This window comes from Neoarius graeffei, chromosome 11 (genome assembly GCF_027579695.1).
Source record: "Neoarius graeffei isolate fNeoGra1 chromosome 11, fNeoGra1.pri, whole genome shotgun sequence".
Taxonomy (NCBI): Eukaryota; Metazoa; Chordata; class Actinopteri; order Siluriformes; family Ariidae; genus Neoarius; species Neoarius graeffei.
The window spans coordinates 26,548,220-26,571,755 of record NC_083579.1 but is presented as its reverse complement, the minus strand read 5'-3'; the positions used below and the strand labels follow the sequence as shown (position 1 = coordinate 26,571,755).

General features: G+C 47.3%; 1 protein-coding gene across 3 annotated transcripts in view; it reads left to right on the top strand.

Annotated features, from left to right (window-relative positions):
- The window catches only part of fyna (FYN proto-oncogene, Src family tyrosine kinase a), a 71,768-nt gene that overhangs the window by 30,866 nt on the left and 17,366 nt on the right, over positions 1-23,536 (top strand). For all 3 annotated transcript variants that reach the window (XM_060933690.1, XM_060933688.1, XM_060933689.1), the window contains 5 exons: positions 1,828-1,977; positions 2,156-2,320; positions 2,566-2,745; positions 3,607-3,683; positions 3,785-3,938. In XM_060933690.1, the coding sequence (XP_060789673.1) occupies positions 1,828-1,977; positions 2,156-2,320; positions 2,566-2,745; positions 3,607-3,683; positions 3,785-3,938 (726 nt within the window). The remainder of the gene's footprint in view (positions 1-1,827; positions 1,978-2,155; positions 2,321-2,565; positions 2,746-3,606; positions 3,684-3,784; positions 3,939-23,536) is intronic.

The window sequence follows — 23,536 nt, the reverse complement described above, 5'->3', positions numbered from 1 at the left end:
AAATAAGGAATTCTAAGCAGACTGTCACAGGACAGACAAGTCTGAAATGATGTCTGTTCGTCCAAATTTCAGCCTGTCCAAATGATGGGCCAAAGGCCCAGAACAATGCGGCTGGGGGTCCGGGGCCCACCTTCAGGCGCCGGAAGCTGATGGGCTTTAGATGCCTAGAGATGGCTTCTCAGTTATTTCCTGGCACATTTTTGTGATCTTCAAAGGCCAAATTACAGTAGACATTAGTTGCTAATTCCACTTTAGATTGAAAGTAATTTACAAGAAAATGTCAGAAGATTCAAGAAAAACATGCTCAAAGTTATACCCAAGAAAACAGTAGTACACACAGGTCAGTTCCATGTCTAGAAAAAAGTATGGGGGGCCAAGGATGTTCCAGTTGGTTACAGCTTACTAGTACTCATATATAGGTACTATAATAACACTCGTGAAACATTGTCAACAATGACCATTTTATACTATGTTTATAATAAGTCTAGTAATTAACAATATAACTATTCTTACATACTGTAATAGTTAAAATTTTGAGTACGAGATTCCAAGTAATTTTGTAACAAAATGACTCAAAACTAGACATGTTAATATAATTTGGCATTCAGACTAAAATCTGCTGGACTAGAACTTAGAAAATAGAAGAAAATTAAACTTAAAATATAAATCTACGTCCTACAAAGCATATGACTGACTGACTGTCATTCTTATTATTATGTGCATTTCTTTTTTCATTTGTAATAATAATAACAACCATTGGCAGTTTGGCACTTAATACTGTACTGCAAAGTTCCATGGAAATTGAACTCTTCACCAACTGACTGGATCAGTTAGATACTGTCAACCCTAAAACACTAGTTCAGCTGCATCGTGCAATAAAAACAACAGGGAATCATGAGTGTATTATTGTTGTCTTATTTAGTGTGCCACTCGGGGAGAGGGAAGTGCGTATAAATTTTGGTGGGGCTAGGCCCCTTGGTGGCTGAATTATGAATTTTTAAATCCCCGCACACGCAAGCAGCCGGAGCCAGGGTTTGTGCTAAAGCTTTCTGCGATCTGCGCTCGCACCCAATGTCAGATCGGGCCGAGCCTGGGCTCGTTCGAAAGGTCTTGGGGAGAGGAATGTACTTGTAAAGTTTGGTGGGGTTGGGACTTTGAGTGGTCAAGTTTTGAATTTTTAAAAACTGGCTCAAGCCAGGGCTTGTGTTAAAGTTTTTCAGGGGCTCCGGGGCAAATAGAGGGCCATGCTTGGGCTGGTTTGAAAGGGCTGGGGGGAGGGACTTGCCTGTAAAGTTTGGCGGGGCTAGGACCTTCAGTGGCAGAGTTATGATTTTTTTAAAATCGGGCCCATGGGGCCCCCATTTCACAGGCCGTGTTACAACATAATGTCTTCGCCCAGTGTAACATTTGGAAGAAAATTAGAAGTAGATTAGACCCATATCTTTACAATTTTTCATGGGCCATCCAGTTTCATACTTTTGAAATACAGACAGACACATTTGAATTTTTTTTATTGGCCATCCGGTCTGATGCTTTTGAAATCCAGACGGACAAATGCGAAAATTACCAGTCATTGTCCACTGGTTCATCCTTATTTCCCACACTGCACATATGTCCACCAGCAACTTTGACATTGACGGAATACCCAGTACGAACATTGTTATTGATGCGTCCCTATTTTAGAATTTTAGACCACATATGTCAATTTAATGGATAACGCCATCAGACCATGGAGGGGGGGAAAAACAACCACATCCATCTAGACTTTTTCTCCATCCCACGTACCGGTAATCTGCTGTCCTGTTCTGTCCTCTGTGTCTCTTTCAGGAGCGTATTCCTTATCCATACAGGACTGGGATGACGTTAAGGGTGATCACGTGAAACACTATAAGATCCGTAAGCTTGACAACGGAGGCTACTACATCACCACCCGTGCTCAGTTTGAGACTCTGCAGCAGCTTGTTCACCATTATTCTGGTAAATCTGAGTCATCTGACGAAATACAATATTTAATTATGCATGACTTAATGAATGGTGTGTGAGAAAATGAATGACTGCCAGTTTCAGACAGAGCAGCCATTATAGTCTACATCTTGGCCAAGTTTCTAACAGCATGCCATTTTGTGTGTGTGTGTGTGTGTGTGTGTGTGTGCAGCGAGGGCTGCAGGGCTGTGCTGCCGATTGATAGTCCCCTGCCATAAAGGCATGCCTCGCCTTGCCGATCTGTCCGTCAAAACCAAAGACGTGTGGGAAATCCCTCGAGAGTCACTTCAGCTTATCAAGCGCTTGGGGAACGGCCAGTTCGGAGAAGTCTGGATGGGTGCGTATTAATTATTGTTGATGGGTTCAAGCCAGGCTGAGAAAGCTTCAACACTGGATAATCTCTACTGACTGGTTTAATCCAGGATTCAGCTTAATCTCTGAGGCCCGTGTCCATTTAAATACCATTGATGCGAATTACAGGTGATTTTATTCACAGCCATTTTAATGCATTAGGCCAGACAAGGATTTTTGCTCAACAGTGGGTTATTTCTCAGACTCTGCAATGTTTCCAATAAATTGCAGGTACTTGGAATGGCACCACGAAAGTGGCAGTGAAGACCTTGAAACCAGGCACCATGTCCCCTGAGTCTTTCCTGGAGGAAGCTCAGATCATGAAGAAACTGAGACATGACAAGCTTGTGCAGTTATATGCTGTTGTCTCTGAAGAGCCTATTTACATTGTCACAGAATATATGGGCAAAGGTAATAAAGAAAGGGGAAAAAAGTCCCTGCAGTATTATTTTTAATTACAATGATAAAATTTGCTTGATGGATTTGAAAGCATCTATTCAGCTTGGAGGTTATGTGTCATATTTCTCTGGACATTATGATGCATTAGAATGAGGCAAAAAAAAATGTTATACCACTCAAATTAATTGATGATTAATTTTCCACAACAGCAAGATTACTCTGACAGTAATTCTGGCTGCAAGGCAAATCATAGCTTTATATGAATGCACTCGTTCTAATACCTTCATTTCTACAGTAAGAATTTGCACAGTGAGTTATAATGCGGATATTCCATTTGTTTTTACATAAAATTTTGAAACAAGTCTCTAGTGTCAGATTATTAGTCTTGTGAAAAAGTGACATTGGTGAGAAAATGACCAGGTTTATAGCTGTTGTAATGTAACCGAAAACAGAAAGTAACTCTCTTGCAGATGTTCCACAACATTAAATGTAGCTATAAATGGATTATCTTAAAAAATAAATAAATAAATAAACAAATTGTTAGCAATCTACAAATTGATGTGATTCATAAGAGGAACAAAGCACTTCAGAATCAAGCAGTCTTGGAAATGAATCAACTTTCAGGGTGGTAATAGTGTCTCCAACCTGTTGTTGGTTATTTTCCTGTAATAGCACATCCCTGTAAGTGTTGACCATTTGACAAGTTTCCTTACACTATGTCTTGGTTAAATTGTGGCTGTTATTTGATAGCAATGGTAATCTAAAGATCATATGAACATTTGTGGTTTTGCATTGTTTTTCTGTTTTGTTTTGTTTTTTAAAATAAATTTGAATACATTTCTGATCCCATATGATCGATGATATGATTTTCAGGGAGTTTGCTTGACTTTTTGAAAGACGGTGAAGGACGGAGCCTTAAATTGCCAAACCTTGTAGACATGGCAGCTCAGGTAAGAAAATCTGAAATGTTGCTCACATCACACATTCTGAACTCTGCCGTCTGTGAAAAACTAATACTTGAAAACCAAACTTGCGGTGTGGTGTCTTTCAGGTGGCTGCAGGCATGGCTTACATTGAAAGAATGAACTACATCCACAGAGATCTGAGATCAGCTAACATCCTTGTGGGCGACAGTTTAGTATGCAAGATTGCGGACTTTGGCCTGGCCAGGCTGATAGAGGATAATGAATACACAGCTAGACAAGGTGAGTGAATGGAGAAAAAGGGCTTATATAGCAAGCTGGATTACGAGAAGAATTTCACTTAAAGCCTGCAGCAGGTGGTCAACTTTCCACAGCCAAACAGGTGTATTGAACCTTTGCATTGGCTGAATGTTTCCATATGTTATCCACTTGATGCATCAAGTGAAACATTGTTAGTACTTATCACACTAGTGAACAAAGCACAGCTGTCATGAAGAGCAGAAATGACAATATTGTAGCGCAACAGAAATGTGTACAGCAAACAGCTGCTTTTAGTTTATATTCGTAAACATGGAATTATTGAACGATTATTCACCAAAGGCGAAGTGAATATCAGTGAATAATAACGAAGACAAAGTCGAGGTTATTAGTCACTGATCTTCACTGAGCCTAGAGCTGGGCGATAAATCGATTTTATCGATTAATTCGAATTTACAGTTAAGGACGATGTGTTTTTATGAAAATCAGTTTTCTCTCAGTTTTAACATCCACCACCGACGCTCCCCTCTGCGCATGTGCAGAACGGATCGGACACTGACATTATAGCCCTCCGCCCGCGCGCTTGCCATAGACGCACACAGGGCCGGAGGGGGAGTAAACACAAAAAAATAAACTCCTGTGGATCCTGTTCCCAGGATTAAATGTATTTTCCACAGACCATTTATTTATTGCAGGAGAGCATTATTCAAAAACCATTCATATTATTATTATTAGCCTAAGTATGCCTGCATAATAGACAAGCTATATTAATTTCTCAGACATTTGCTCTATTATTATTATTATTATTACTACAACATATTGCATCTTTTTTATTCATTAGTGTATGCCAGATGCTAATGCACCAATGAAAACTGTGATTTGCGCACCGAAAATAATCAGTAATAGGCTATACAAGCTCACATATTGCATCATGAGGCGTTCCTGGCTTGTAAATCTCTTATTTTCGGTGCATGACACATTCACGCAACTGAGCATGCTATGAATTAACAATGACAACGGTCTGCAGTGGTGGCTACACAGTTAAACGCTCAGCGAACATTTCTCCATTTGTGTATGAAAATACACTCCAACGACTCAGTTTGGTTTCATTTACAACCAGCGGTGTCTTTTGATGCCAGCACGTAATTGAACGAGAGAAGACTTGTTTACCGGAGACAAAATAAGTGTTATCTCTGCTTCTGTTCCCTCCGATGTCGCCTCTGACGGCCCCGACACACTACTGCCTCCGCTGAGTGCGCGCGCACACCGCATGTCGGGGCCGCGGATGAGTTACTCTCCCTTGATCAACGAAGTCGGCGGGGAATTTGTGGTTATTAATTTGTGGTACAAACAGCGCGAATCACAACTTAAATGAGTGTGGTTCAGTTTGACATTGTCAGTCCATTAGATAAACATTTAATTTTATTAAAATCGGAAATTAACATTTAGAGCCTGTGGGCTACAAAAATAATAGTCATTAAAGTAGCCGGCTGGACTTAATTGTGTAGTCGGCTGTATGGCCGGCAGCCGGCGCTTGTGGAAAGCCCTGCACACACAAACAGCATGGCAGCGATTGGGGGGAAAGCCGCAACTTGTGCCCAAGAAAGGAGTAACTTCCTCCATGATGTGGAATTGGTTCGGTTTTGCGGTGTCAGATGCACCCAAACAAGTCCTCGTTGTAAGGTGTGTTTGAAAACGGTTGCTTCCAAAGGAAGCAGCACGACGAATGTATTCCAACCCATTAAACAGAAGCATGCAGCAGAGCAGGAGAAGTGCTGCTCCCAGCGGAATGAACACAGCAGCAGCATGAGCACACCATCCACAGTAAAGCAAGCAACCGTCCCGGACACATTTCCGAACTGTGTGCCTTATGATAAGAATGGGGTGCGGTGGAAGGCAATCACAGATGCTATCGCGATGTTTATTGCAAAAGACATGGTGCCCATACATACAGTGGAAAAAGTTGGGATATTTTCCCCTATTTTGTCAGTTTTATCAAAAAGGACACAATTTTATTTATTATTATTTATTTTTATTTTTTTCGAGGTCCAAATCCTGCGCTCTGCTTGTCTGGTGAGCAGGTCTGTATCCTACAGTACGGACCCTGGTTACGGACCTCTGGCGACTCGCTCGTTCACAGCAACAACAAACATTTATCTTTTTTTTTTTTACAAGATTTATTTATAAGATTATCAAAAATCTTATACATTTTTGCCAGCATTTCTCAGGAGAATAGCATTAATTTTACAGCATGGATAGTGATAACGACAGTGTTCACAGCGAAAGCGAGTTTTACTACCCGGAGGAAGAAGAAATAAAAGAAAACATTTCAGGAGAAAGCTAAAAACCTGTAATTTGCTAACGCCGAGCAAAAACATGGCTGAATCCTGAATGACTCTGTAGCGTGTTCAATGTGTGGGTGGAGCACAGAAGACGGCAGGACAGAGATCAGGATACAAAACAGCTTTTATTGCCAACTTTTCAGTCTAACATTTAGCCCAAACACTCGGAGACTGACTCGCGCACACGCAGACTGTAGTCTCCTCTCAATGACTCCCCTCCGCTCTCACTCTCCCTCCTTAAGTAGGGCGCGGTTTACTGGGGAGAACACACACAAAACATAGGTTAATCACACTCAGGTGTAGTGATTCTGCCACTTACCTTCCCCAACTCCGCCCTCCTGTCACAGACCGGCGCTTGACCACGCCCCCGCTGCCACATACCCCCACCGCCCGACTCAGGCCGGGCGCCCGTCCGGCCCGCAGCCGACTCCCCCCCCCTTGACGGGAGAGGAAGTCTGCCACGACCATCTGCGCCCCCGGCCTGTGGACCACCTTGAAGTTGAAAGGTTGGAACGCTAGATACCAACGGGTGATCCGCGCGTTGGCATCCTTCATGCGGTGGAGCCACTGGAGGGGCGCGTGGTCCGAACAGAGGGTGAAAGAGCGCCCCAGCAGGTAGTAACGGAGGGCGAGGACCGCCCACTTGATCGCCAGGCACTCTTTCTCGATGGTGCTGTAGCGCCCCTCACGCACTGACAGCTTTCGGCTGATGTATAATACTGGGCGATCCTCTCCCCCCACCTGCTGGGACAAAACGGCCCCCAGCCCTCTGTCTGACGCATCCGTCTGTAACAAAAAAGGGAGAGAGAAGTCAGGGGAGTGCAAAAGTGGCCCCCCACACAGTGCAGCCTTTACCTCAGAGAAAGCCCGCTGGCACTGCTCCGTCCACTGGACCGGATCTGGCGCCCCCTTTTTAGTGAGGTCAGTCAGCGGGCTGGTGACGTCCGAATAATTAGGTATAAACCTACGGTAATAGCCAGCCAGCCCCAGGAACTGTCTCACCCCCTTTTTGGTCTTGGGCCTCGGGCAGGCCGCAATCGCTGCTGTCTTATTAATTTGGGGACGCACCTGCCCGTTACCCAAGTGGAAGCCCAGATACCATACTTCCACCCGCCCAATCGCACACTTCTTCGGGTTGGCAGTGAGCCCCGCCCGCCTCAGCGACCTAAGGACGGCCCTCAGGTGTTGCAGGTGCCGCTGCCAGTCATTACTATAAATGATGATGTCGTCTAAGTAAGCGGCCGCATAGGTGGTGTGGGGCCGGAGGACCCGGTCCATCAGCCGCTGAAACGTAGCGGGCGCCCCAAACAGCCCAAACGGAAGTGTGACGAACTGGTGTAAGCCGAACGGTGTGGAAAAGGCCGTTTTTTCCCGGGATAATGGAGTCAAGGGGATCTGCCAATATCCCTTCGTCAAATCCAGTGTCGAGTAAAAGCGAGCCGTGCCTAGTCGATCGAGCAGCTCATCAATACGAGGCATTGGGTACATGTCAAATTTAGACACCGCGTTGACTTTTCTATAGTCCACACAGAACCGGACCGAGCCGTCGGCCTTGGGAACCAAGACCACCGGGCTGCTCCAGTCACTGTGGGACTCCTCGACGATGCCCACTTCGAGCATGGCCTGAAGTTCTTCCCGAACCACCTTTTTTTTGTGTTCGGGTAATCTATAAGGACGGCTACGCACTACCACCCCCGGGGGCGTCTGTATGTGGTGTTCTATGAGGTTGGTGCGACCGGGCAGGGGCGAGAACACATCCGAAAACTCGGCCTGCAACTGGGCAACCTCCGTGAGTTGGGTCGAGGAGAGATGGTCTCCACAGGGGACCGGAGAGGTGCGAGATGCCAATGACCCTTTTTGGACCTCCGGCCCCAGCTCCGCCTTCTCCGGAACTACCGACACCAACGCCACGGGGACCTCCTCGTTCCAGAGCTTCAGCAGATTGAGGTGGTAGATCTGTAGCGCCCCCTCCCTGTCCGTTCGCCTAACCTCATAGTCGACGTCCCCGACTCGCCGTGTGACCTCAAAGGGCCCTTGCCACTTGGCGATTAATTTGGAGCTCGACGTGGGCAACAGGACGAGTACCTTATCTCCCGGAGTGAACTCTCTAAGGCGCGTGCCCTTGTTGTACAGGCGGGTTTGCCGTTCCTGGGCCTGCCGCAAATTCTCCTGAGTTAGGTGGGTGAGCGTGTGGAGTTTTGCACGCAGATCCATAACATATTGAATTTCATTTTTGCTCTGTGAAGGTCCCTCCTCCCAATTTTCCCGTAGTACATCTAAGATGCCGCGCGGCTTACACCCATACAATAATTCAAACGGGGAGAACCCCGTGGAGGCTTGGGGGACCTCTCGCACTGCAAACAACAAGGGTTCGAGCCACTTATCCCAGTTACGTGCATCCTCACGAATTTTTTGATAATATTCTTGAGGGTGCGATTGAACTGTTCGACTAAACCGTCCGTCTGTGGGTGATACACACTGGTGCGGATCGGCTTAATACCCAGTAGCCCATACAGTTCGGCCAGTGTTCGTGACATAAACGAGGTGCCTTGGTCAGTCAGAATCTCTTTCGGGATTCCGACCCGGGAGATGACGTGGAAGAGGGCCTCTGCAATACTACGTGCGGAGATATTGCGAAGAGGCACTGCTTCCGGGTATCGCGTTGTATAGTCCACCAGAACCAATATAAAGCGGTACCCTCGTGTTGACCGATCTAATGGCCCGACGAGATCCATCCCAATTCTTTCAAACGGGGTCTCGATTAATGGTAGGGGGCGCAAAGGCGCTTTTGGAATGGCCGCTGGATTTACCAACTGGCATTCGTGGCACGCCGTACACCACTTACGGACGTCGCCGCGAATCCCCGGCCAATAGAATCGGGCCATTATCCAGGCGAGTGTTTTATCCTGCCCGAGGTGTCCCACCATGGGATTAAAGTGAGCCGCCTGGAATACCAATTCCCGGCGGCTCTTTGGAATTAACAACTGGGTGACACGTTCCTTCGTCTGAGTGTCCTGCATCACTCGGTATAACCTATCCTTTAAAATGGAAAAATAGGGGAAGGGCGGGGTGGCGTTCGGCTGGAGCGTTTGACCATCGATTACTCTCACTTGGTCAAACGCGTGTCGCAGAGTTTCATCTCGCGATTGTTCCAGTGGGAAATCCGTGAGGGATTCCCCAATAGAAAGAGGAGGGGCCAGGGGCTCCTCACTCTGTCGCGGAGATGACGTAGACGGCTCTGCGACCGCAGCTCCAGCCAAAGCGACACCGGGACCCTCCCCTGATAACCGGCAGGACCCACTCTTTACTAGGCACGCCATCAACCCCCGAAATCCTGGCCAATCAGTCCCCAAGATCAAAGAGTGGGTAAGGTGAGGATTAACCTCCGCCTTCACTATGGATTTGTCCCCTCTGAAATGTATGTGGACCGACACCAACGGGTAGTAGTGAATATCCCCATGCACACACAACACCTTCACCCCTTGTGCTCCCCCCAATGCCTCATCTTGCACCAGGCTTTGGCGGATAGAGGTCTGATTGCAACCCGAATCCACCAACGCCTGATATGTCGCCCCTTGTACACTTACCGGTATGCGATACACTCCGGCCTGATCGAGGGCAGCCTCTGGCGCGTCGGGGATCCACACCACCGCCCCCACCTCCATCGCGGCACACTGTTGCTGCAGGTGACCCGGTTCCCCGCAGCGCCAGCAAACCGGCCCGGGCCTCCCCTTTGCAGCTGTGGTTTGAGGGTCACTCACCTGAGGGGGGGGAGAGACAGACACAGAAGGGAGAAACGGGAGGGCACCACGGGTGCGGCGGGCCGGCTGGGGTGGAGCCGGCTCCCGCCTCCGTGGTGGGGGAATGGGGCGAGGACGGGACACGGGAGGAGGGGGAAGAGAGAGAGAGAGAAGAGGAGAGAGACGATGATGCCATCCGTTGTCCTGCCGCCGGGACAGCCGCCAGATGATCCTCCGCCAGTCCTACGGCCTGATCCAGCGACGCCGGGCGGTGGCACTGGACCCACTCCGCGGTTCCGGCGGGCAGGCGGGCGATGAACTGTTCCAGCGCCACCTGGTCGATGATTCCCTCGGCGTCGCGATCTTCGGCCCTCAGCCACCGCCAGCAGGCGTCCCGGAGCTGCTGGCCGAACGCGAACGGGCTGCCGACTTCCTCCATTTGCAGCGCGCGGAAGCTCTGGCGCTGCTGCTCTAGCGTGCGCCCCACGCGCTGGAGGACAGCCCGGTGAAGGTCGGCGTAGGCCAGCCGGTGGTCGGCGGGGAGCTGTAGTGCGGCTAACTGCGCCTCTCCTGTCAGGAGGGGGAGGAGGCACGCCGCGCGCTGCTCCATCGGCCACCCCGAGGCTTCGGCGACCTGCTCGAATAACGTGATGAACGCCTCGGGGTCGTCCTGCGGGCCCATCTTAGTCAAGGTGATGGGAGATGGGCCCGCGGCCGGGGCGCTGGTGGACCTCGCCGACGCGAGGAGGCGCCGGAACGCCTCTCAGTCTTCCTGCTGAGCCAGCACCAGGGCTTCGAAGCGGCGCTCCTGCTCCTTCCGGAGCGTGACGAGTGCCTGGTGCTGGCTCTGCTGAGCTGTGGCGAGGGCGTGGACCAAGTCCGCGAACAGGGAGGATTCCATGGGGCTGCAGGACCGGTGCTCCACCTTCCCGGGTTTCGGCACCACTGTAGCGTGTTCAATGTGTGGGTGGAGCACAGAAGATGGCAGGACAGAGATCAGGATGCAAAACGGCTTTTATTGCCAACTTTTCAGTCTAACATTTAGCCCAAGCACTCGGAGACTGACTCACGCACACGCAGACTGTAGTCTCCTCTCAATGACTCCCCTCCGCTCTCACTCTCCCTCCTTAAGTAGGGCGCGGTTTACTGGGGAGAACACACACAAAACATAGGTTAATCACACTCAGGTGTAGCGATTCTGCCATTTACCTTCCCCAACTCCGCCCTCCTGTCACAGACTGGCGCTTGACCACGCCCCCGCTGCCACAGACTCCTATTTGTATAAATAGGGGACTACATAGGTGGCAAAATGTAGTTTTTTTCCTGCCATGGAAGTGCACTTGTATACTGAGGAGAAAGCAATTTGCATTACAGCCATGAACGAGGATTCAAAATGGCGGCTCAGCTCAGTTTTCCCTTTCGGGCGCTCTCGTTTTCTGTTAGAATTTGGTAAAGAAAAAAATAAATATATTACTTACCAGCTTAAGGTCAGTCCGTATGGTGAAATACCATGACCTCGGCCTTGAATACTGACCTTGGCCCAGAGGGCCTCGCTCAGTACTTTCAAGACCTCGGTCACAGTATTTCACCATGCGGACCTCCCAGCTGGTAAATAACATACACACACACATATATATATATATATATATATATTTTTTTTTTTTTTTTTTTTTTTTGAGGGGGCATTTTTTTTTTTAGGTTTGAGGGTGCATTCTGTCAGTGCCAGTTTGAAACTAAGCTATGTTGGAGAAAGCTTTCGAAAAGTTACTGTATGTTCTCACTATTTACAATGGCATGGTCTGCCATCTCATCTGCAAGCTTGTTTTTTGGCTTCTTTTTGGTTTCTGGTTGCACTTTAACCCCAAAGGGGAAATTTAAATGAAAACAAAATAAAAGGTAAAACTTGTTTTGAACCATTTCTTTGTCATCTGTAGTTTGATTTTTAGTAGGGGGAAAAATCGATTAAAATCGAAAATCGGATTTTTTGTGAAAAAATTGAAGATTTTTTTTTAGGTCATATCGCCCAGCTCTAACTTAGCCTGAAGTAGATAATTGTTTTAGTACAAATACACTAGTGATTATTTTAAATATTTTTTCCAATTTCAAAAGTGGCATGCAAATGTAATGTGTGCAGACTTGTCACTTATCTACACCAACTCACAGGAAATACTTTTTGTTTTGAAATTGATAAAATAAATCACAATTCCACCTTACCTTTGAATAGTTTTAGACCAAACTTCGGAGCATCTTTAGTGCTTTTAGGAACAGCATTTTCTTTTATAATTTGTAATTCTTCCTCACTTACAGCGACAAAGCGTTTGGCTGCCATTTTGCCGAGTCGCTCAAGGTGATTATCAAGAAATAGTCCAAATCTCTCGACCAATCAGCACGCGATTTTCTATAATCACCTGTGTATTTATACTAAATACATTTAAATGAAATAGTAGCTTACAGTGGTGCTTGAAAGTTTGTGAACCCTTTAGAATTTTCTATATTTCTGCATAAATATGACCTAAAACAACATCAGATTTTCACACAAGTCCTACAAGTAGATAAAGAGAAGCCAGTTAAACAAATGAAACAAAAATATTATACTTGGTCATTTGTTTATTGAGGAAAATGATCCAATATTACATATCTGTGAGTGGCAAAAGTATGTGAACCTCTAGGATTAGCAGTTAATTTGAAGGTGAAATTAGAGTCAGGTGTTTTCAATCAATGGGATGACAATCAGGTGTGAGTGGGCACTCTGTTTTATTTAAAGAACAGGGATCTATCAAAGTCTGATCTTCACAGCACGTTTGTGGAAGTGTATCATGGCACGAACAAAGAAGATTTCTGAGGACCTCAGAAAAGGCGTTGTTGATGCTCATCAGGCTGGAAAAGGTTACAAAACCATCTCTAAAGAGTTTGGATTCCACCAATCCACAGTTAGATTGTGCACAAATGGAGGAAATTCAAGACCATTGTTACCCTCCCAAGGAGTGGTTGACCAACAAAGATCACTCCAAGAGCTAGGCGTGTAATAGTCAGCGAGGTCACAAAGGACCCCAGGGTAACTTCTAACCAACTGAAGGCCTCTCTCACATTGGTTTATGTTAATGTTCATGAGCCCATTATCAGGAGAACACTGAACAACAATGGTGTTCATGGCAGGGTTGCAAGGAGGAAGCCATTGCTCTCCAAAAAGAACATTGCTGCACATCAGCAGTTTGCTAAAGATCACGTGGACAAGCCAGAAAGCTATTGGAAAAATGTTTTGTGGACGGATGAGACCAAAATAGAACTTTTTGGTTTAAATGAGAAGCGTTATGTTTGGAGAAAGGAAAACACTGCATTCCACCATAAGAACCTTATCCCATCTGTGAAACATGGTGGTGGTAGTATCGTGGTTTGGGCCTATTTTGCTGCATCTGGGCCAGGGTGGCTTGCCATCATTGATGGAACAATGAATTCTGAATGATACCAGCGAATTCTAAAGGAAAATGTCAGGACATATGTTCATGAACTGAATCTCAAGAGAAGGTGGGTCATGCAGCAAGACAGCAACCCTAAGCACACAAGTTGTTCTACCACAGAATGGTTAAAGAAGAATAAAGTTAAAGTTTTGGAATGGCCAAGTCAAAGTCCTGACCTTAATCCAATCAAAATGTTGTGGAAGGACCTGAAGCGAGCAGCTTATGTGAGGAAACCCACCAACATCCCAGAGTTGAAGCTGTTCTGTACAGAGGAATGGACTAAAATTCCTTCAGGCTGGTGTGCAGGACTGATCAATACAACCCCGATTCCAAAAAAGTTGGGACAAAGTACAAATTGTAAATAAAAACGGAATGCAATAATTTACAAATCTCAAAAACTGATATTGTATTCACAATAGAACATAGACAATAAATCAAATGTTGAAAGTGAGACATTTTGAAATTTCATGCCAAATATTGGCTCATTTGAAATTTCATGACAGCAACACATCTCAAAAAAGTTGGGACAGGGGCAATAAGAGGCTGGAAAAGTTAAAGGTACAAAAAAGGAACAGCTGGAGGACCAAACTGCAACTCATTAGGTCAATTGGCAATAGGTCATTAACAAGACTGGGTATAAAAAGAGCATCTTGGAGTGGCAGCGGCTCTCAGAAGTAAAGATGGGAAGAGGATCACCAATCCCCCTAATTCTGCGCCGACAAATAGTGGAGCAATATCAGAAAGGAGTTCGACAGTGTAAAATTGCGAAGAGTTTGAACATATCATCATCTACAGTGCATAATATCATCAAAAGATTCAGAGAATCTGGAAGAATCTCTGTGCGTAAGGGTCAAGGCCGGAAAACCATACTGGGTGCCCGTGATCTTCGGGCCCTTAGACGGCACTGCATCACATACAGGCATGCTTCTGTATTGGAAATCACAAAATGGGCTCAGGAATATTTCCAGAGAACATTATCTGTGAACACAATTCACCGTGCCATCCGCCGTTGCCAGCTAAAACTCTGTAGTTCAAAGAAGAAGCCATATCTATACATGATCCAGAAGCGCAGACGTCTTCTCTGGGCCAAGGCTCATTTAAAATGGACTGTGGCAAAGTGGAAAACTGTTCTGTGGTCAGACAAATCAAAATTTGAAGTTCTTTATGGAAATCAGGGACGCTGTGTCATTCGGACTAAAAAGGAGAAGGACGACCCAAGTTGTTATCAGTGCTCAGTTCAGAAGCCTGCATCTCTGATGGTATGGGGTTGCATTAGTGCGTGTGGCATGGGCAGCTTACACATCTGGAAAGACACCATCAATGCTGAAAGGTATATCCAGGTTCTAGAGCAACATATGCTCCCATCCAAACGACATCTCTTTCAGGGAAGACCTTGCATTTTCCAGCATGACAATGCCAAACCACATACTGCATCAATTACAGCATCATGGCTGCGTAGAAGAAGGGTCCGGGTACTGAACTGGCCAACCTGCAGTCCAGATCTTTCACCCATAGAAAACATTTGGCGCATCATAGAACGGAAGATACGACAAAAAAGATCTAAGACAGTTGAGCAACTAGAATCCTACATTAGACAAGAATGGGTTAACATTCCTATCCCTAAACTTGAGCAACTTGTCTCCTCAGTTCCCAGATGTTTACAGACTGTTGTAAAGAGAAAAGGGGATGTCTCACAGTGGTAAACATGGCCTTGTCCCAACTTCTTTGAGATGTGTTGTTGTCATGAAATTTAAAATCACCTAATTTTTCTCTTTAAATGATACATTTTCTCAGTTTAAACATTTGATATGTTATCTATGTTCTATTCTGAATAAAATATGGAATTTTGAAACTTCCACATCATTGCATTCCGTTTTTATTTACAATTTGTACTTTGTCCCAACTTTTTGGGAATCGGGGTTGTAGTTACTAGAAACGTTTAGTTGCAGTTATTCCTGCACAAGGGGTTAGATGACAGATGACAGATGAGGACAGATGGGACAGATGAGACCAAAATAGAACTTTTTGGTTTAAATGAGAAGCACTATGTTTGGAGAAAGGAAAACACTGCATTCCAGCATAAGAACCTTATCCCATCTGTGAAACATGGTGGTGGTAGTATTATGATTTGGGCCTGTTTTGCTGTATCTGGGCCAGGATGGCTTGCCATCATTGATGGAACAATGAATTCTGAATTACACCAGCGATTTCTAAAGGAAAATGTCAGGACATCTGTCCATGAACTGAATCTCAAGAGAAGGTGGGTCATGCAGCAAGACAACGACCCTAAGTATACAAGTCATTCTACCATAGAATGGTTAAAGAAGAATAAAGTTAATGTTTTGGAATTGCCAAGTCAAAGTCCTGACCTTAATCCAATCGAAATGTTGTGGAAGGGCCTGAAGCGAGCAGTTCATGAGAGGAAACACACCAACATCCCAGAGTTGAAGCTGTTCTGTATGGAAGAATGGGCTAAAATTCCTCCAAGCCAGTGTTGCAGGACTGATCAACAGTTACCGGAAACGTTTAGTTGCAGTTATTGCTGCACAAGGGGGTCACACCAGATACTGAAAGCAAAGGTTCACATACTTTTGCCACTCACAGATATGTACTGTTGGACCATTTTCCTCAATAAATAAATGACCAAGTATAATATTTTTGTCTCATTTGTTTAACTGGGTTCTCTTTATCGACTTTTAGGAATTGTGTGAAAATCTGATAATGTTTTAGTTCATATTTATGCAGAAATATAGAAAATCTCTTCTCCTTGTGCTGTAACCTTGCCGTGGTGGAAAGGCTTGTGCGCTTCAAAGACCCTAAGAGCTATGCTGGGGGGAGCCTCTGGCTCCTAGCAGGTCCAACCTTACCAGATTGGTCTTAGGTGAGTAGCCAGATGAAAGACAGCACACTGGTCCTTCAGGTTGGGGGTTGGGCGTGGCGCTAACAACGCCACCCTGTAAAAAAAAAAAGCTACCATTACAGAAACCAAAATGAGCAAATCCATCGACATCAGGCCCATCGCAGTTCTCCGCCACTCTTTGAGTGGCAGTATGACTACTCCTGATGAAAGCCGAAAGGAAGTCAGGGGTATGATGGGGGGACTGCTTGGGCCAAAGATCAAGATCCGCCTTGGAGCATGGACTGTCCGAACCATGTTCGAGACCTCCAAGACAGCACAAGTCCTCAGTGAAATGAAGAGATACCACCTGGACATCCTGGGGATTAGTGAAAGTCACTGGAAGGGCTCCGGATGCCAAGTTCTACAAGATGGATCCATCATCCTTCACTCAGGCCATGAGAGTGCCCATACACATGGAGTAGCCATCATAATCTCCAAAGAGAAAGCCAAAACCTTGCTGGAGTGGGAACCAGTAAGTGAAAGGCTGATCAGAGTGTGTTTCAACTCCCAAGTTCTGCAAACTCACCATCTTGCAGTGCTACGCACCAACAAATGAGGCTGAGGAGGAGGACAAAGAGAATTGGTATGAACAGCTCCAAATGGCAGTCTCTAAGTTACCCCAACACAGCATGCTCCTGATAACTGGCGACATGAATGCCAAAGTGGGAACTGACAACTCCAACTATGAGAGGGCAATGGGCACACACGGGCATGGCACAAGAAACGACAATGGTGAACGCCTTGTTGATTTCTGCCTGAACAACAACCTGGTCATTGGCGGAACTATTTTTCCACACAAGAACATCCACAAGCTCACATGGAAGTCACCTGATGGTAGAACCATCAACCAGATTGACCACATCATAATTAATGGAACGTGGTGCAGGTCACTACAAGATGTGAGAGCATAGAAGATGTGAGAGCGCAGATGTCTACAGCAATCACTACCTGCTCGTTGCCACCATCAAGCTCAAATTGAAGAGGTCGGTGCCACAAAACCAGCGGCAGAAGATACTGGATATTGCAAAGCTCCAGTATCCAAAGACCAACAAGGAATTTATGTTGGAACTGAGAAACCGCTTCAGCACATTAGATGCCACCTCTGCAACAGAAGAAGTGCCCACAGTAAATCACAAACAGAACACCATCAAGAGCATATACTTTGAAACAGCACAGAAGGTGCGGGGCTTTAAACAGAGAGGGGCCAAGGAATGGATATCGGCTAAGACCTGGCAGAGAACTGAGGAGAGGAAACAACTAAAAGCAAGGTTACTGAACCTCAAATCCAAATGGCTTATTGAAAAAGCCAAGCTGGCCTATAAAAGCAAGGACAAGGAAGTAAAGAGGAGTGCAAGGAGAGACGAGAGGACCTTTGCAGAAAGCCCAGGAAAGGAAGCAGAGAAGGCCGCACCCTTTGAGAACCTGGGGACCGTATATAAGATCACCAAACGACTCTGTGGAAACCACACAAGCCAAAGCACCCACATTAGGGATAAGATCAGCAACTTTAGCGCATCAGAGCGGGAGCAAGCAGCCAGATGGGTTCAACATTTCCAGGAAGTGCTTAACCACCCTGAACCAGAACAACCTGCTAACATCATAACAGACTACATCCTGGATATCAACATCAGCCCCCCTGACCTTTCTGAGGTTAAAACTGCCGTCCTATTCCTAAAGAGTGGCAAGGCACGTGGCCTGGATGCAATCCGTGTGGAGATGCTGAAGGCCAACATTTTAACGTCAACTAAGGTCCTTACTGACCTCTTCCAAAACATCTGGAACAGTGACACCATCCCCGAAGACTGGTCTAAAGGCCTCATAGTCAAAATCCCAAAGAAAGGCGACACCAAAAACTGTAACAACTGGCAAGGACTCAGCCTTCTGTCCATCCCAAGCAAAGTGTTCTGCAGAGTCCTTCTCAACAGAATGGAGCCAGTCATGGACTCCAGGCTCAAACAAGCAGGCTTCAGGAAAGGAAGAGGTTGTATGGACCAGATATTTGCACTGCGAAACATCCTAGAGCAGTGCTTAGAATGGAACACACCCCTGTTCATCAACTTTGTTGATTTTAAGAAAGCCTTCGGCAGTGTCCATCGGAACACTCTCTTTGGAAGATACTCCAGTACTACGGAATTCCACCTAAGATAATTACAGTCATAAAAATCTTCTATGGAAAATTTGAGTGCAGTGTCCTTATGGGCAACACTCTCACTGAGTGGTTCCCTGTACAGTCTGGAGTGAGACAGGGGTGCATCATCTCTCCCATCCTCTTCCTACTTGCAATAGATTGGATCACAACCAACACAACAGCAGACAAACCCAGAGGCATCCAATGGACCCTGTCCTCTCAATTGGAAGACCTTGACTTTGCAGATGACCTTGCTCTCCTTTCAACAAACCACTCTAACATGCAGTCGAAAACTGACAGGCTCAACAAATATGCCAGACAGGTTGGACTTAACATCAACACCTCCAAAACCCAAATGATGTGCATAAACTCCATCCCCACAGCACCCATCCAGGTGAATGGAGCACCACTCGAGTTTGTGGAGGACTTCACCTATCTTGGCAGCCTTATCAGCAAGGACAGCGCTGTCCATAAAGACATTAGAGCAAGGCTGGGAAAGGCACTGGGTGCCTTCTCCCAACTCCGATCCATGTGGAGGTCCAAACAATACAGCCTAAAAACAAAGATGCTCCTGTACAACAGCAACGTAAAGTCTGTCCTACTGTATGGTTCAGAGTGTTGGCGTGTCGTCAGTACAGACATGAGGAGACTTGAGGTCTTCCACAACAGATGCCTCAGACGAATCTGCCAGATCTTTTGGCCCAACAAAATTTCTAACCAACAACTATACAAGAAAACCAGCAGTCAAAACATCACCAAGGACATTACATTAAGACACTTAAGATGGCTTGGACATGTGTTAAGGATGGAGCAAAACTGAATCCCAAGAGTTGCCTTAAGATGGACACCACCTGGAAAAAGAAAACCTGGAAGACCTAAAAACACCTGGCGTAGAACTGTGGTACAGGAGCTTCAAAAGATGAACCTGTCGTGGGGAGAAGCACAACATGCTGCCAAGGACTGCATGCAATGGAGAGAGCTCACTGAAGCCTTATGTCCCACAGGGGATGAAGAGGAGTAAGTAATAGAAAATTCTAAAGGGTTCACAAACTTTCAAGCACCACTGTATGTGAACTCACACACTGCACTGACCTGCTGTGGATTATTATTGGATGATAAATATTAGAAGCCAGGGTTTTGTTTTGTTTTTTAAACCACAATGACAGGACAGAGACATGACTAACAGAAATAAAGCCATTTGAAATGTATACAAAGGCACTTGTAAGCACCAAAAAGCAGCAAATATTGTAAGTCAGTTAATACACAACACAAATCTAGGGTGAAATATTTTAGTTATGATGTTTTATCTGATAATAGTGAGGTTATGTTAGGGTTTTGCTAGGATTTGAACCTGGTTCATTGGTGTGATAATCCAGCAAACCCCCACTAGGCCACCAGGGGGATGACTCAAATGCAGAGGCGTGAGGCGGAAGTAGAAAAAGAATCAAAAGGTTTATTAATACTATATACACTATATACAGGGCAAAACAAAAAACAAAACAAAAAAAAACAAAGAGTATAATCCAAAAAAACACAGTGACTACTAAATCCAAAAGAAAAGCAAAGTGCAAAACAAAGAACACAGTACAGAGGAAACTGGAGATAAACATAACAGCACAAAGACTCCGTGACAAGAGGACTGAACTCAGGGGTATAAATACACAAACTAATTAAGGACACAGGTGAAGATAATTAGGACTAAACAGGCAATTAACAAAAACACAAAACACAGGAACAGTGGCGGCCTCTAGAGGCCAAAATAAACAAGACACGAAAAGGAAATAACAGCGGCCTCTAGAGGCCAAAACAGTCCAAGTCCTAACAGGATCCCCCCCTCTAGGAGCGTCTCCTGACGTTCCCAGGGCGATCCGGATGGGCCGAATGGAAGTCCCGACACAGTTCTTTATCTAGGACATCCCGAGCAGGAACCCAGCAGTGCTCCTCAGGACCATAGCCCTCCCAGTCCACCAGATATTGCAACCCGCCGCGGACCCGGCGGGAGTCAAGCAGGCGATGCACAGTGAACACAGTCTGCCCCTGGAAGATGCGGGGGGGTGGGGGGTTCCTAGGGGTAGGGGCATACGTAGACGTCAGTACAGGCCGCAACAGGGAAACATGGAAAGTGGGGTTGATCCTCAGAGTCCGGGGCAACTGGAGCCGGTAGGAGACAGGGTTCACCCTGCGCACCACCTTGAAGGGGCCAATGTAGCGAGGAGCAAGCTTGCGGTTCTCCACCCGCAGCGGAAGGTCCTTAGTGGACAGCCAAACCCGCTGCCCAGGGCGGAAAGCGTGTGCAGGTCTTCTATGGCGGTTGGCCTGAGTCTGGTTGGTTCTGGAGGTCTGTATGAGGGTCTTCCTGACCTTGCTCCAGGTCTTGCGACACCGTCTCACATATTGGTTGACCGAGGGCACCCCCGCGTCCTCCTCCTGGTCCGGGAACAGAGGTGGCTGGAACCCGAATTGGCACTGGAATGGCGACAGCTTGGTGGCCGATGACTGCAGGGTGTTGTGGGCATACTCTGCCCATGGCAGCCAGGTGCTCCACGATGTCGGGGTATCCATAGCCAGGCCTCGCAGGGTGGTTTCCAGGTCCTGGTTGAGCCTCTCCGTCTGACCATTGGACTGTGGGTGAAACCCAGAGGAGAGGCTGGCAGTGGCTCCGATGACCTTGCAGAACCCGTGCCACACTCGGGAGGAGAACTGGGGCCCTCGGTCTGAGACGATGTCCTGTGGAAGACCAAAGACTCGGAAGACATGATTGAACATAAGTTTAGCTGTTTCAAGAGCAGAGGGGAATTTGCACAGTGGTATAAAGCGGCAGGCCTTGGAGAATCTGTCAACTATGACCAAAATGACCGTGTTACCTTGTGACTCAGGGAGACCTGTGATGAAGTCGACTGCCACGTGGGACCAGGGACGCCGGGGAATGGTCAGAGGATGCAGGAGACCGTGGGGACGCTGTCGTGGGTTCTTGGTTCTGGTGCAAACCTCACAGGACAGGACAAATGACCTTACTTCCTTCTCCATGTTAGGCCACCAGAAGCGTCTTTTCAGGAAGTCCAGGGTCCTCCGAGCTCCCGGGTGGGCGGTGAGAGGGGAAGAGTGACCCCACTGGAGAACCTTGGCCCGGGCTTGATGTGGGACGTACAAGAGGCCCGGTGGCCCCATCCCAGGACCGGGGTCCTGGCGTTGGGCTCGTCGAACAGCCTCCTCAATACCCCAGCGGACAGGGGCCACAATCCGGGACACCGGGATAATAGGCCCAACTTCATTCTCCCTGTTAGTGGCAGAGAACAGCCTGGACAGTGCGTCAGGTTTGGTGTTCTTGGAGCCGGGGCGGTACGAGAGGGTGAAGTCAAACCGACTGAAAAACAGGGCCCACCTAGCCTGTCGAGGGTTCAGTCTCTTGGCTTGCTGGAGGTACTCCAGGTTCTTGTGGTCAGTCCAAACCAGGAATGGATGTTGCGCTCCCTCCAGCCAGTGCCTCCACTCCTCAAGGGCCAGTTTGACCGCTAGCAGTTCTCGATCCCCCACATCGTACCGGGACTCCGCAGGACTCAGGCAGTGGGAGAAGTAAGCGCAGGGGTGCAGCTTTCCTTCTGAACGTTGAGAGAGCACCGCGCCGACACCACTGTCCGAGGCGTCCACCTCCACGATGAATGGTTGGGAGGTGTCCGGGAGGACCAGAATGGGTGCCGTGCAGAAGCGGTCCTTGAGGTCTTTGAACGCCTTTTCCGCCTGAGGAGACCAGACATAAGATCCACCTGTCCTTTTGGTGAGGTCTGACATGGGTGCTGCCACAGAACTGAAGTTCCTGATGAACTTGCGGTAGAAGTTAACGAATCCTAAGAACCGCTGAACCTCCTTAACGGACTTGGGAGTAGGCCAATCCCGGACGGCCAGGGTCTTGGCAGGGTCCATTTGGAGTTGGCCTGTCCATACAATAAATCCCAGAAAGGAGACCTCGGGAACATGAAATTCGCATTTCTGGGCCTTGGCGAACAGATTGTTCTGTAGCAGCCTCTGGAGAACCTGGCGGACATGGTGGCGGTGCTCCTGCACGGTCTTGGAGAAGATAAGGATGTCGTCGAGGTAGACAAAAACGTACAGGTTAATCATGTCCCTTAAGACGTCGTTGATTAGGGCCTGAAAAACAGCTGGTGCGTTGGTGAGTCCGAAGGGCATCACCTGGTATTCGTAGTGCCCAGATGGGGTGTTAAAGGCAGTCTTCCACTCGTCTCCCTGTCGGATACGGATGAGGTGGTATGCGTTCCGTAGGTCCAACTTGGTGAAGACGGTGGCGCCTTGGAGCAGGTCGAAAGCAGTGGACATCAGCGGAAGGGGATATCGGTTGCGCACAGTGATCTTGTTCAGGCCCCTGTAGTCAATACATGGTCGGAGCCCCCCATCCTTCTTGCCGACAAAGAAGAAGCCGGCACCAGCAGGTGAGGTGGAGGGTCGAATGAACCCAGAGACCAGGGCGTCTTTGAGGTATTCCTCCATGGCCTTGCGTTCTGGCTGAGAGAGGGAAAACAGTCTGCCACGAGGAGGGGTAGTCCCAGGGAGCAAGTCGATGGCACAGTCGTAGGCCCGGTGCGGAGGAAGAACGGCGGCCCTGCTCTTGCTGAATACCTCCTTGAGATCCCAGTACTCTGTGGGAACTTGAGATAACTCGGTGAGATCCGGGGGCTCGGCAGGAGACACAGGAGAGCTAGAGAGCAGACAAGAGGCATGGCATGCAGGGCCCCATTCCACAACCTGGTTTGTTACCCAGTCTATGCGAGGGTTGTGGCGAGTAAGCCAAGGAAGGCCTAGAATAACTGGGAACTCAGGTGAAGGAATCAGGTGCAGGGATATTTCTTCCTTGTGACCTTGAGACTGGAGGAAGACTGGAGAAGTAACTTGGGTGACTCTTCCATCACCTAATGCTTGGCCATCGAGGGCAGACACAGACAGTGGGACTTCAAGAGGTGCAGTCGGAATATTGATGCTTTGGGCGAAGTGAATATCCATAAAGTTCCCAGCCGCCCCTGAGTCTAACAAAGCTTGACAAGA